The following is a 12,732-nucleotide window of genomic DNA, read 5'->3' on the forward strand; positions in this document are numbered from 1 at the left end:
AATACAAAACTTAGCTTGGCACGGTGGCGCGTGATCCCAGCTACTCGGGAGGCTGAGGCAGGAGAATCACTTGAACCCAGGAAGCGGAGGTTGCAGTGAGCCAAGATGGCATCAATGCACTCCAGCCTGGGCAACAGAGTGAGACTCTGTCTCACCAAAAAAAAAAAAAAAAAAAAAAAAAAAAGAAGTCCCAGGCCCTTCCTGAAGGGGGAGAATGAAAGCAAGAGAGACACACTCTAGCTGGTCTTGAAGTCAACAGCCACACTGTGCACTGCTACGGAGAAGGGGTAGCCTCTGGGACCTGATAGTCTCAGCCCTTCAAATAACCACAAGGAACCCCAGACAGGAACACAGCCCAGCTGACACTCTCAATGCAGCCCGTGAGTCCCTGAGCCCAGCCAAGCCCTGCCTGGACTCCTATCCCACGGACATTGAGAAGAGAAATACATGCCATCTTCACCCACTCAGTTTGTGGCCATTTGCTACACAGAATAGAAAACTCACACCGACGGGAAGGAGGTAGCCGTGTGAAGAGCAAGTGGAAGGGCTTCCCAACAATGCAAACCAGGTATAAAAGAGGAAAAGGCCAGAATGTCTAGAAATTAGCAGAAAGTCATCGTAGCTGGAAAGACGAGGTTCTGAGAGGCGGGGGGCGGGGCGACGGGGGTGGGGTCAGGCTGAGGCTAGAATGGTGGCCAGTAGCCAGGTTATTTTGCTGGCTCTGTGGAGAGCAGACTAAGGAAGGGGAAGGCTGGAAATGGGGAGACCCACCCTGGGGCCCATTCAGAAATGAAGGCTTAGTTAATGGTAGAGGCAACAGGAAAGTACAGAAGAACTGGTTCCATACAGTGGGCCCTGCAGACAGCTGGACTCGGGGATTGAGAGAGAAAGGTGGAATCAAGATGAACATCTGGAAGAACGAGGGTGCCATTTGCCACGTCTGGGGAACAAACCCAAGAACTTCATCTTAGGCATGTTGCACTTGAGAAGTCCATGGAGATGTCGAGTACTGAGCTGGCTACCTGATCTGGAACTCAGAAGAGTTGTTTAGGCTGAAGAAGTAAACATGGGTATGATCCACACACAGCCCTAACCCCACTTCAAGAAACTCCGTTCAGTTCCTAGGGCACTCTGCATTTATCCCATCCTGATTCCCATATCTGTAGCCTCACTCCTACTCCCTTCTGTACTGTAAGCAGTCTGAGGGCAGGCATTGTTCCATACCTCTTTTTAGCCTTATAAAGTGTAGTACATAGCAGTTGCTCAGTAAATATCTCCTAAATTGAACTGCCACATCAGTGATACAATTTTCAATATAAACTACTGTATATGTGTATGTATATAGATATGTGTATTGGGTATATGTCTGTGTATTATCACCATAAATTATTTGCATGATGAAATGATATTATAAATGGAATAGAGGAAAAATAGTGGTTCCTATTTCCTTTTCTAGCAATGATACAATCTTAAAGGTAGATTAATGTCTAACTTTTCCATTGAAGTTCCTCAAGCACTGCAGGTGTTTTGTGAAATATTTTTATTTTTTGTTTGCTTTGCTTTAGTTTGGCTCTAGTACTGTTCACAGTTTCTTTTTTTCCCCCCATCTTCCTCAGTATTTGTTCCACCTTGGAGAAATATAAGCTGATAAATTTTTTGATCATCTGAACACACTTCATCCTAGCAATTAGACACATATATATTATATGATCTTTTGTCATTTAATATTCTACTAAGAAAGGTAATATTGGAAAATGTGCAAAAGAGGAAACATTTTTTTCCATTCAGAAAATATTTACAAGAAATACTAAGGTACAAAACACAATTTCAAGTGAAAAAATAAACAGAAGTTTTCCTATCTTAAGATCTTCTCAAATACATCTACTTTAGATGTTTTGCACTAGTGTAAACACATTTTAACACTTAAATTTCTGATGTACTCAGGTGAAAGAGAATCAGTGTCATAATTAAAGTTTGTTTTCATTAAAGTGTTTTTAATGTAAACAGTTCTTGCCTTTTTAAAAAATTACTTACATTGCAGTTCTGTGATACAAAAAAATCAGAAACATGTATTTGACAATGAAGAAATGATTAAGTAACTTATGATACATCCAATAAGATCACCATGAAGTCATTAAAAGTCATGATTTTGAAGAATACTTTAAAACTTAGGAAAGGTCTATGACATATAAAGTGAAAAACGTACAAACCTACAAAACATAATTCGAATGTTGTAAAACTATGTATATATGAGTTTCTACACTTATAGAAATGCATAAAAGAAAACTGAAGCAGTGGACAAGAAGGCTGCTGGAGCTGGCAAGGTCACCAAGTCTGCCCAGAAAGCTCTGAAGGCTAAATGAATATTATCCCTAATACCTGCCACCCTACTCTTAATCAGTGGTGGAAGAACGGTCTCAGAACAGTTTGTTTCAATTGGCCATTTAAGTTTAGTAGTAAAAGACTGGTTAATGATACCAATGCATCGTAAAACCTTCAGAAGGAAAGGAGAATGTTTTGTGGACCACTTTGGTTTTCTTTTTTGCGTGTGGCAGTTTTAAGTTATTAGTTTTTAAAATCAGTACTTTTTCATGGAAACAGCTTGACCAAAAATTTGTCACAGAATTTTGAGACCCATTAAAAAAGTTTAATGAGAAAAAAAAAAGAAAACAAATAAATTATAAGAAAGTAGTAGCAGTGGTTATCTTTGGTGTTAGAATTATAGGTAATTTTAATTTTGCTACACATTTCTCCCCAAATGTTATTAAGTGGACAAATATTACATTTATGAAAAAGAAAAGCAAATATTCCTTTAAAAAATGGCCCACTTTAGGCCATTGGTTTCTTAACCTTACCCGACCCTTCTCTTTCTTGTGTTCTTGATGAATAGCTTGAACTCGAGCTGTCCATTTGCTTTCCTACAAAAGAATAAAAGAATAATTTATGTACAACTGTAACAATGAGATCTACACAATATGGAAGCTTCCTTTTTAGTGAATACCTATGAAACCCAACTATCTATCTGGTAAAATTTTAGCTAGTGAGATAGTTTGGCTCTCTGTCCTCACTCAAATCTCATGTGTTGGAGGAAGGGCCTGGTGGGAGATGACTGAATCATGGCGGTGGACTTCCCCCTTGCTGTTCTCGTGATAGTGAGTTCTCACAAGATCTGGTTGTTTAAAAGTGTGTAGCACTTCCCTCTTCGCTCTCTCTTTCTCTCCTGCTCCATCATTTTAAGACGTGCTGGCTTCCCCTTTGTCCTTCTGCCATGATTGTAAGTTTCCTGAGGCCTCTCCAGCCATGCCTCCTGTACAGCCTATGGAACTGTGAGTTAATTAAACCTCTTTTCTTTATAAATTACCCAGTCTTAGGTAGTTCTTTATAGTAGTGTGAGAACAGACTAATCCAGCTAGTATTTTTTAGAATATACACAGTCAAAAATGCTTAAATACATTTGCATCTGGTTTTAATCTTTTACCATAAGGCAGGGGTCAGGAAAAATTTTTTAGTAAGGAGCTAACAGTAAATATCATAGGCTCTGGGGGCCAGACAACTTGGTCACAACACAACACAATACAGCTGTGTCATCCCACAACTGTATTGGGACAACAGCCATGGATAAGATGTAAATGAACTAGCACTCACAAAATGTTACTGGGACATAGCCAGTAACACTTCATTTACAAAAGTAGGTGCTAGTTTGCCAACCTACGAGGCCAAAAGCAAACACCAAGGTTTCTGAGGCCATAGGTTCTGAACTGACAACACAACTCACAGGACAGAAACAGAAGAAATTTAGGTGGGACCTTAGGATTTTAGAGCCACATCGTTCAGTTCATGAGCGACCAGCTGTAGTCTCCAGCCTGCTGGAAGCAACTGTGAACAGTTCAGTTCAGGACACAGCTCCTGGTTTCCTACCATATACCAGACACCTCACTGAATGGCCACTGGCAGGCTAAAAGAAGATTAAGAGACAGGCCCTGCTCTGCACAGGAGGCCAGTAGACACAGCCATGGGGAATCCATATATAATGTGTATGTGATCAGGTCCCACTTAGGGACTACAGAAATGCTATAGCCTAGAGGCTCAGGAGAACTTTCTGAAAGTGGTACCTGCCCCCTGGCTGAATACTAAAGAATGAGTAAAAGACAGATCCCGAAAACTGGGAGCTGCAGGACAGGCAGGAATGCTGCCAGAACCGAGGAAAAAGATAGAAGGCCATGTTCTCAGAGGCATGGGCTGCTGGGCCGCTGGAGTGCCAGGAAAGCAAAGAACAGAGAAAGATGGCCCAGGGCCCAGAACCCGAAGGACCCTGCATGCTGGTAGGAGGTCCAGAATAAGAGTCACTGAAGGACTTCAGACAGGACAGGGACATGGTCAGCCTGACTGCAGTGGAGCAGGCAGATTTGGGTCGGGGAGGAAAGATGTGAGCACTGGAGCAAGAAGCAGTGGTCCCTATTTCCAAAGTCTACTTGCCTTTTTTAGAATGACCCAGGCTTTTTAAAAAAAAATCCTGAATTCATAACCTCTCATCTCTATTTGCTTCCTAGTTTAAATAAATTGTTCCCCTAAACCGCTGTCACTTCCAAATGAAAGTGATTATGTTTGATAAATGTAACAGATCATCAGTTGGCCAGTTAGCTGTGTGTGTGTGTGTGTGTGTGTGTGTGTGTATGTGTGTGTGTGTGTGTGTATATATATACATTTTTTTTTTTTTTTTTGAGACTGAGTGTCACTCTTGTTGCCCAGGCTGGAGTGCAATGGCATGATCTCAGCTCACTGCAACCTCTGCCTCCTGGGTTCAAGCAATTCTCCTGCCTCAGCCCTCCGAGTAGCTGGGATTACAGGCATCCGCCACCACGCCCAGCTAATTGAGCTGAGGTGGGCGGATCACCTGAGGTCAGGAGTTTGAGACCAGCCTGGCCAATATGGTGAAACCCCGTTTCTACTAAAAACACAGTTAGCAGTATATTTAAACTCTAAAACTAAATCTGGTGCTTCAATATGCCCTTCTACGCCTTTTGAAATTGAGAGCTACATCTGAAAGATGAAAAATGAATAGCTAGGTTATACTAACCAATTCAAATTGATTTTATGGAGAGAAGAAACAAAACAGTTTTGCCAACTGTTGTGTATGCTATTTGCCAACAGCAAGCGTGTAACAAACACCTCTTATGACTTAGGCATGTTGTAGGAGAAAAATAACAGCTAGTCACCTTCATGATTACTGAAAAAGACAAACACTTTTTCTGCAGATGACACTCACTGTAAATTACTTCACTAAGAAAAAGGAAGGCATCCACTGCAGCTGTCACCCACTTGCACGTACCTGACTATCAAGAAGCTGCATGACATTATGGAAATCCTGGGGATATGGAGAACGGTCTTCTTTAAACTCATGTGCATCTTTTAATGTGCCTATGTTGGACTTGATCTGCATGTTGGACTTCTGGATTTCTGACAGTTGCTATAAGATAAAATTCAAGCTCAGTACTACAGTTAGACTTTCATAAGACTGAAACGGAGAATAAAATCAGGGAGCACGTAGCTGTGTTTTAAATCTGACTGCCCTCTTGGACGCTCCTGGATGCTCTTGGACGCTTCTTCTGCTTCTGCTTCCCTGTGGTTTTACTGGTTTGTTTCTACTGCTTGCTGGTCTTCCTAACAGAATATGTACAGGGTGAAAAAAGGGGAAGGAAAATCTAACTTTCTAATCTTAAACGAGTCTAAATTTTTTTTTTTTTTGAGACAGGGTCTCATTCTGTTACCCAGGCTAGAGTGCAGTGATATGATCATGGCTCACTGCAGCCTCAACCCCCTGGGTTCGAGCAATCCTTCCACCTCAGCCTCCTAGGTAGCTGGGACTACAGGCGTGCACCACCACACCCGGCTAGTTTTTGTATTTTTTTGTAGAGACAGGGTTTTGCCATGTTGCCCAGGCTGGTCTCAAACTCCTGGGCTCACACAACAATCTGCCTACCTCAGCCTCCCAAAGTGCTGGGATTACAGGTGTGAGCCACCAGGCCCAGCTGGGGCTTAAAATTTTTTATGGGCACTTAATAGGTACTGCAAACAGAAGAACCGAATGCACCTGGTTCTTAAGCCAGTTTAGTGAGAGGCCAACACTGTCCAGGGACCACATCAGTAAATCCATTGGGGACATAACGTTTTAATTTTACCCTTTTCTTTTGATATTATTCCCAATGTTACTCATGGCAAAAACCCTCAGAAAACCACAGAAGGTAACATGTTAACTTCAAAAACAAAAGGATGGGGGAGCGCACGTCTCCTCTCCTCAGCGTAGGCTGCTCATAGTGACTTCATTTCAGAAAGGACAGCAGGGAAAGGAGGAGAAAAGAGAAAATCTTCAGTGGAGAAACCTGACAAACACTACCTCAGCCAGGTAGCCAAGGTCAATAGCAACAGTTATAAGTCATGCAGATTCGTAACACAAGGTCTCAGACAAAGCATTCAACTCTACTGCTCCTGCACAAAAATGCCACAGGCAGAGCATAAATTACCAAACGTGGCTGCGTTTCAATAAAACTTCACTCATGACACTGAAATGTGAACTTTAATGAAATTTTCCTGTGTCAAAATAGTCTTCTTTTTTTCCAACGTTTTAAAAATGTAAAAACTGGCTGGGCACAGTGGCTCACACATGTAATCCCAGCACTTTGAGAGGCCCAAGTGGGAGGATCACTTGAGGCCAGGAGTTCGAGACCATCCTGGCCAACATGGTGAAACCGTCTCTACTAAAAATACAAAAATTAGCTGGGTGTGGTGGCATGTGCCTGTAACCCCAGCTACTCAGGAGGCTGAAGCATGAGAATCACTTGAAACCAGGAGGCAGAGGTTGCAGTGAGCCGAGATTGTGCCGCTACACTCCAGACTGGGCGACAGAGAGAGACTCTGTCTCGAAAAAAATAAAAAGTAAAAATGTAAAAACTATTCTTATGTCACAGGCCATTCAAAAACAGGTGGTATGCTGGACTTGGTTCATGGGCCATAGTTCGCCAAACCTCACGCTAGAGTTTAAAGAGTTTTAGGAAAGCCCTCAGGTGAATTCCAAAAATCTCTATTTTCGTTTATAAAACTTGTTGGCCCCTAGAGGGAGCTCAAGGACCTTCACTCAGCTCCCTTCCTTTCTCCCTTTTCCCCAAAGAAGATTCACGTCAAGTCTAACCAGGGAGCTTAGAATTCTTAGCAGGAGGACACTGATTGATTGGCTGCTTTCTAAAGAAGCAGCTCAGGTATCATCTATGCATGATGCCGGGGCTGTATGGACCAGGGCTGTTCCCATAAGGGAGAGGGGCTCACTTAGCCATAACTTGCTTGCTTTAGAGACCCCACCCGGGCCTGGGTTGAGGAGGGAGCCTGGCAAAGATTCTTAGCCTTTCTGGGTCTGCTTCCTTCCCTTCCCACTGGACAATGGAAAGTTCCAAAACTCAGGGAGGAGTTTGCAGTTCAAGGCTAACCTAACCAGATAAGAAAAGAGGGACCTTCATAGAAGAGGGTCTTCTATATCTCACTACGAGTGTTCTGCACTGAAGTTTAAGGCCAAAGCTCCCATTCTCAGCAAAACATCTCTGACTCACTCTGTCTCCTCTTATGCCTCCCTCTAGACTCTCAGGGAGAAGAATGTCTGCAGGAGGGACGAGGAGATGCTGGCGTGCCCCCGCGGGGGTGGGCGCTGGGTAATGTAAAGTAACTGCTGGATCCCCTGGCCTTAATGCCATCCTAACACCACCTCTCAAGGCAATCAATACCATAAGAACTTCTAGGTTTAATACTTACATATTCTAATGCTGAATTCTTCGAAGTTAATTCTTTAAATTCCTTCATAAACATCTCCTTGACTTTTTCCATTTCATCAACTAGTTTCTCCTTTTCTTCTTCTTTCCACCTATCAAATAACTTCAAAAAGTCTTCCTCTTTCGTTTTCTGCATTTCATATTCCTGAAATTATTTTAATACACATCTTTAAAAGTTCTAGTCTGAAGAAAATAAGCAATATTTAAAATAAAAGCTCATGGCATCACTTCAAAAATGTTAGCTAGTATTGCTTATTTCAGTGAGGCTTGTAACAACATTTCCTATCGTGGCAGGTCTGTGCACACTGATTTTTCTAAACTAAAGGCAGCACACAGAATCCTCGTGTCCTTACATCCCTTAAAATACCAACACAGATGCCCAAAGCCTCCAGCTTTTTGTGTTCTGTGAACTTGTATAAAAGTCATGCCATAATATAAAAAATTTAAATATACTTTAAAGAAAACATATATTGAGCAATAAAAGAACATTTTTTGGCACCATAACAATTTGGGTAGTGTAACTTCATCCCACCCCCAGAAAATACAAATTCAGATTTACAGGAGCTAGATTCAAGGTCAGCACTTGATTTCTCAATGACCTTCAGGGTTTTTAAAATCTAAATTGAGAACTTGAACAACACTATATGCCAACTAGCCCTAACACACATATACAGAACTCTGTACCCAACAATAGCAGAATACACATTCTTCTCAAGTACACGTGGAATATTTACCAGGAAGACCTTTTTTTTAAGTCCATAAAGTGTTTCTCAGATTTAAAAAGATTAAAATCATGCAAAGATTCTTCTCTGATCACAATAGAATTAAGCCAGAAATCAGTAACAGAAGGGAACTGGAAAATTAGCAAATACGTGGAAATTAAACAACATGCTCTTAAACAACCAATAGGTTAAAGAAAAACTCATTAGGGAAATTGGAAGATACTGTGAGGTTAATGAAAATGAAAACACAACATACCAAGATTCATGAGATGCAGCCAAATCAGTGCTCAGAAATAAATTTATAGCTGTAAAAGCCTACATTTAAAAAGAAGAAAGGGCCAGGTGTGATGGCTATGCCTGTAATCCCAACAGTTTGGGAGGCCACGGTGGAAGGATCACTTGATCTCAGGAGTTTGAGACCATCCTGGGAAACATTGTGAGACCTCATCTCTACCAAAAATTTAAAAAAAAAAAAAATTAGCCAGGTATGGTGGTATGTGCCTGTAATCCCAGCTACTTAGGAGGCTGAGGTGGGAGGACCACTTGGACCTGGGAGGTCAAGGCTGCAGTGAGCTGTGATTGTGCCACTGCAGTCCAGCCTGGGCAACAGAGATTGATTCTATCTCCAAAAAACAAATATAGAAGAAGAAGAAAAATCTTAAATAAATAACCTAGCTAGAAAAAGATGAGCAAACCAAACTCAAAGGCAGCAGAAAGAAAAAAATTATGAAAATTAGAGCAAAGATACAGCAAAGAACAGGAAAGCAACAGAGAGAATAGATGAAGCCAAAATTTGGTTCTTTACAAAGATCAGCAAAACTGACAAACCTTCAGCCACCCTGAATAAGAAATGAAAGTGAGGACATGACTACCAATCTTAGAGAAATTAAAAGGATTGTAAGAGAATATAATGAACAATTGTACATCAACAAATTGGATAATCTAGGTGAAATGGACAAATTCCTACACAAATGACCAGACTGACCCAAGACAAAGGAAATTTCAATAGACTTTCAATAAATAAAGAGATAGAGTTAGTAATCAACAACCTCCTAAAAGGAAAAGTCCAAGACCAGATGGCTTTACTGGTGAATTCTACCAACTATTTAAAGAAAATAACATAAAATCCATAAGAAACTACTAAAGTAATAAACAAATTCAACAAAGTTGCACAGTGCAAGGTCAACATGCAAAAAGCAGCTATATCTCTATATACCAGCAATGAACAATCCAAGAAAGAAATTAAGAAAACAATTCCATTTATAATAGCATCCCAAAGAATAAAATACCTAGAAATAAATGTAACCTAAAAGGTGAAAGACTTGTACACTGAAAATTTTTGTTGTAAAAATTGAAGAACACTTAAATAAATGGAAAGACATCCCATGTTCATGGATTGGTAGATTTAATATGGTTAAAATGGCAATACTCTCCTAAGCAATCAAGAGATTCAATGTAATCCCATTCCAATAACCTTCTTTGCAGAAATGGAAAAGCCAATCCTCAATTTCATATGAAACTGTAAGAGGCCACAAATAACCAAAACAATATTGAAAAAGAAAAACAAAGTTGGAAGATGCACACTTATCTATTTCAAAGCCTACTACAAAGCTACAGTAATCAAAGTTGTGTGATATTGGCATAAATACAGACATACAGACTAGGGGAATGGAACTGAGAATCCAGAGATAAACCCAAACATCTATGGTCAACTGATCTTCAACAAGGGTGTTAGGAACATTCAATGAAAAAAGAATAGTCTCTTGAAAAATTGGCACTGGGACAATGGGATAAACCACATGGAAAAGTATAAAGTTGGGCCCCTCTCTCAATCTACATGCAAAAATTAACTCAAAATAGATCAATGACCTAAATATAAGAGCTAAAGTGATGAAACTATTAGTGTATATAAATAACTCATACAGCTCAACAAGAAAAAGGCAAACAACCCAATTAAAAAATGGGCAAAGGATTTGAATAAACATTTCTCCAAATAAGATATCTACAAATGGAAAATAAACATGAAGAGATGTTCAATATTATTGGTTGTTAAGGAAATACAAATCAAACTCCGATGAGATACCACTTCCCACCCACCCAATAGGATGGCTTTAATTAAGAAAACAGAAAAGTATAACAAGTATTAGTGAGGATGTGGAGAAATAAGAACATTACTGGTGAAAATGTAAAATGGTACAGCTACTGTGGAAGACAGTTTGGTGGTTCCTGAGAAAGTTAAACATAAAATTACCATACGACTCAGCAATTCCATTCCTAAGTATATAATCAAGAAAAATGAAAACATATGTCCACATAGAAACTGCCACATGAATGTTTATAGTGGCATTATTCATTAGAGCCAAAAGGTGAAAATGAACCAAATGTCCTTCAATGGATGACTAGATAAACAAATTGTGTATGCATACATACATACAATGGAATATTAGCAAGACAGAATGAAGTACTGATACATGTTACAACTTAGATGAACCTCAAGAACATCATGATAAGTGAAAAAAGCCAGACACAAAAGGTCACACAGTACTTTTTTTTTTTTCAGATGGGGTCTCATTCTGTAGCCAAATGGGGTGCAATGGTGTGAACACAGCTCCCTGGAGCCTTGACCTCCTGGACTCAAGCCATCTTCCTCCCTCCTCAGCCTCCTGAGTAGCTGGGACCACAAGCGCACGCCACCACACTCGGCTAATTTTTTAATTTTTTGTAGAGACAGGGTCTCACCATGTTGCGCAGACTGGTCTTGAACTCCTGGGCTCGAGCAATCCTCCCGTCTTGGCCTCCCAAAATACTGGGATTACGGTTGTGAGCCACCACACGTGGTCTACATATTTTTTTTAAAAAAGATATATACTGACTAGGAAAATTCATAGACATAAAAAGATTCGTGGTTACCAGGAGATGAGGGTAGTAGGAGTGATTATTTAATGAGTATGGGTTATTTTTCTGGGGTGTTGAAAGTTTTGAAACTAGAGAGATGGTGGTTGCACAATATTGTGAATACACTAAATGCTACTGGATTGTACAATGTAAAATGATTGCCTAAAAGATGCTGGTAGACCCTTGTTCATCACAGCATCAGTCATAATAGTTAAGAAGTGGAAGCAACCCAAGTGTTCAATAACAGATGAATAAGCAAAATGTGGTATACATACATATACCATGAACTATCATTCAGCCTGAAAAAGGAAGGAAATTCTGGCACACACTACAACATAGATAAACCTTGAGGACATTATGCTGAGTAAAATAAGCCAATGATGACAAAAAGACAAATACTCTATGCTTCCATTCATATGAGGTATCTAGAACAGGCAAAATCACAGAGAGGGAAAGTAGCTGGAAGGAGGTGGGAGTGGAGCACTGCTGTTTAATGGGTAGAGTTTCAGTTTTTCAATACAAAACAGTTCTGGAGATTGGCTGTATAACAATGTGAATATACTCAACACTACTGAACTGTACACTTAAAAATGGTTAAAATCATAAATTTTACATTATAGGTATATTGCAATTTAAAAAGAGAGAAAAAGAGTGAGCCCATGGGGAGGACAGAGGGCTCTGTCAATGATTCTGTGAAATGACTGCTGTCACACTTGCTGTCCCCATGGGGGAAACAAGGAAGAACTAAGCACACTGTCACTCTAACAGTCACAAGGAAATAAATGCTCTTTGATGGCCTTACTCTCTCCATTAGGTACACCAAGGTCAACCCTTTGTTGGATCAACAGTGGCATACGTGGTAACCACGGTGTACCCACAGTGACCCACAGAAGTCAGAACTCAATGAATCATGGGCCTCTTTCCTCTTGGGCCCTTCATCACTCCGAGTATCTCTGAACAAGTCATTCCAAGCACCCAATGGGCTGACACAAGGGTCACACAGATGGGAAAAAAGGAAAAAGGAAACAGATTGGAAGCATGAGGGAGACTCAACCCTCTGTTAGTGGCTTTGAATATGGAGGAAGAGGGTCAGGAGCCCAGGAGTATGGGGAGCCTCACAAGGAAATTAGGAGCAGCCCTCCCTCAATGGACAGCCTGGAAGAAAGTGTAGACCTCTGGCCTACACCTGCTAGGAACTGAACTCTGCCAGCAACCAAATAAGCAAGAAATATTCTGTTCTATAGCCTCTACCAAGGCACATGGTCCTCCTGACATCTTGACTTTAGCCCAGTGAGAATGAG

General features: G+C 40.6%; 1 protein-coding gene across 16 annotated transcripts in view; it reads right to left on the reverse strand.

The window, feature by feature from the left end:
* The window catches only part of DZIP1 (DAZ interacting zinc finger protein 1), a 63,626-nt gene that overhangs the window by 35,858 nt on the left and 15,036 nt on the right, over positions 1-12,732 (reverse strand). For 11 of the 16 annotated variants that reach the window (XM_024230837.2, XM_054529554.2, XM_024230835.3 and 8 more), the window contains 3 exons: positions 7,798-7,959; positions 5,330-5,467; positions 2,856-2,918 (listed from right to left, as the gene is read on the reverse strand). In XM_024230837.2, the coding sequence (XP_024086605.1) occupies positions 2,856-2,918; positions 5,330-5,467; positions 7,798-7,959 (363 nt within the window). The remainder of the gene's footprint in view (positions 1-2,855; positions 2,919-5,329; positions 5,468-7,797; positions 7,960-12,732) is intronic. The other 5 variants (XM_054529557.2, XM_063715001.1, XM_054529559.2 and 2 more) reach the window with 1 other exon arrangement.

This window comes from Pongo abelii, chromosome 14, assembly GCF_028885655.2.
Source record: "Pongo abelii isolate AG06213 chromosome 14, NHGRI_mPonAbe1-v2.0_pri, whole genome shotgun sequence".
NCBI lineage: Eukaryota > Metazoa > Chordata > Mammalia > Primates > Hominidae > Pongo > Pongo abelii.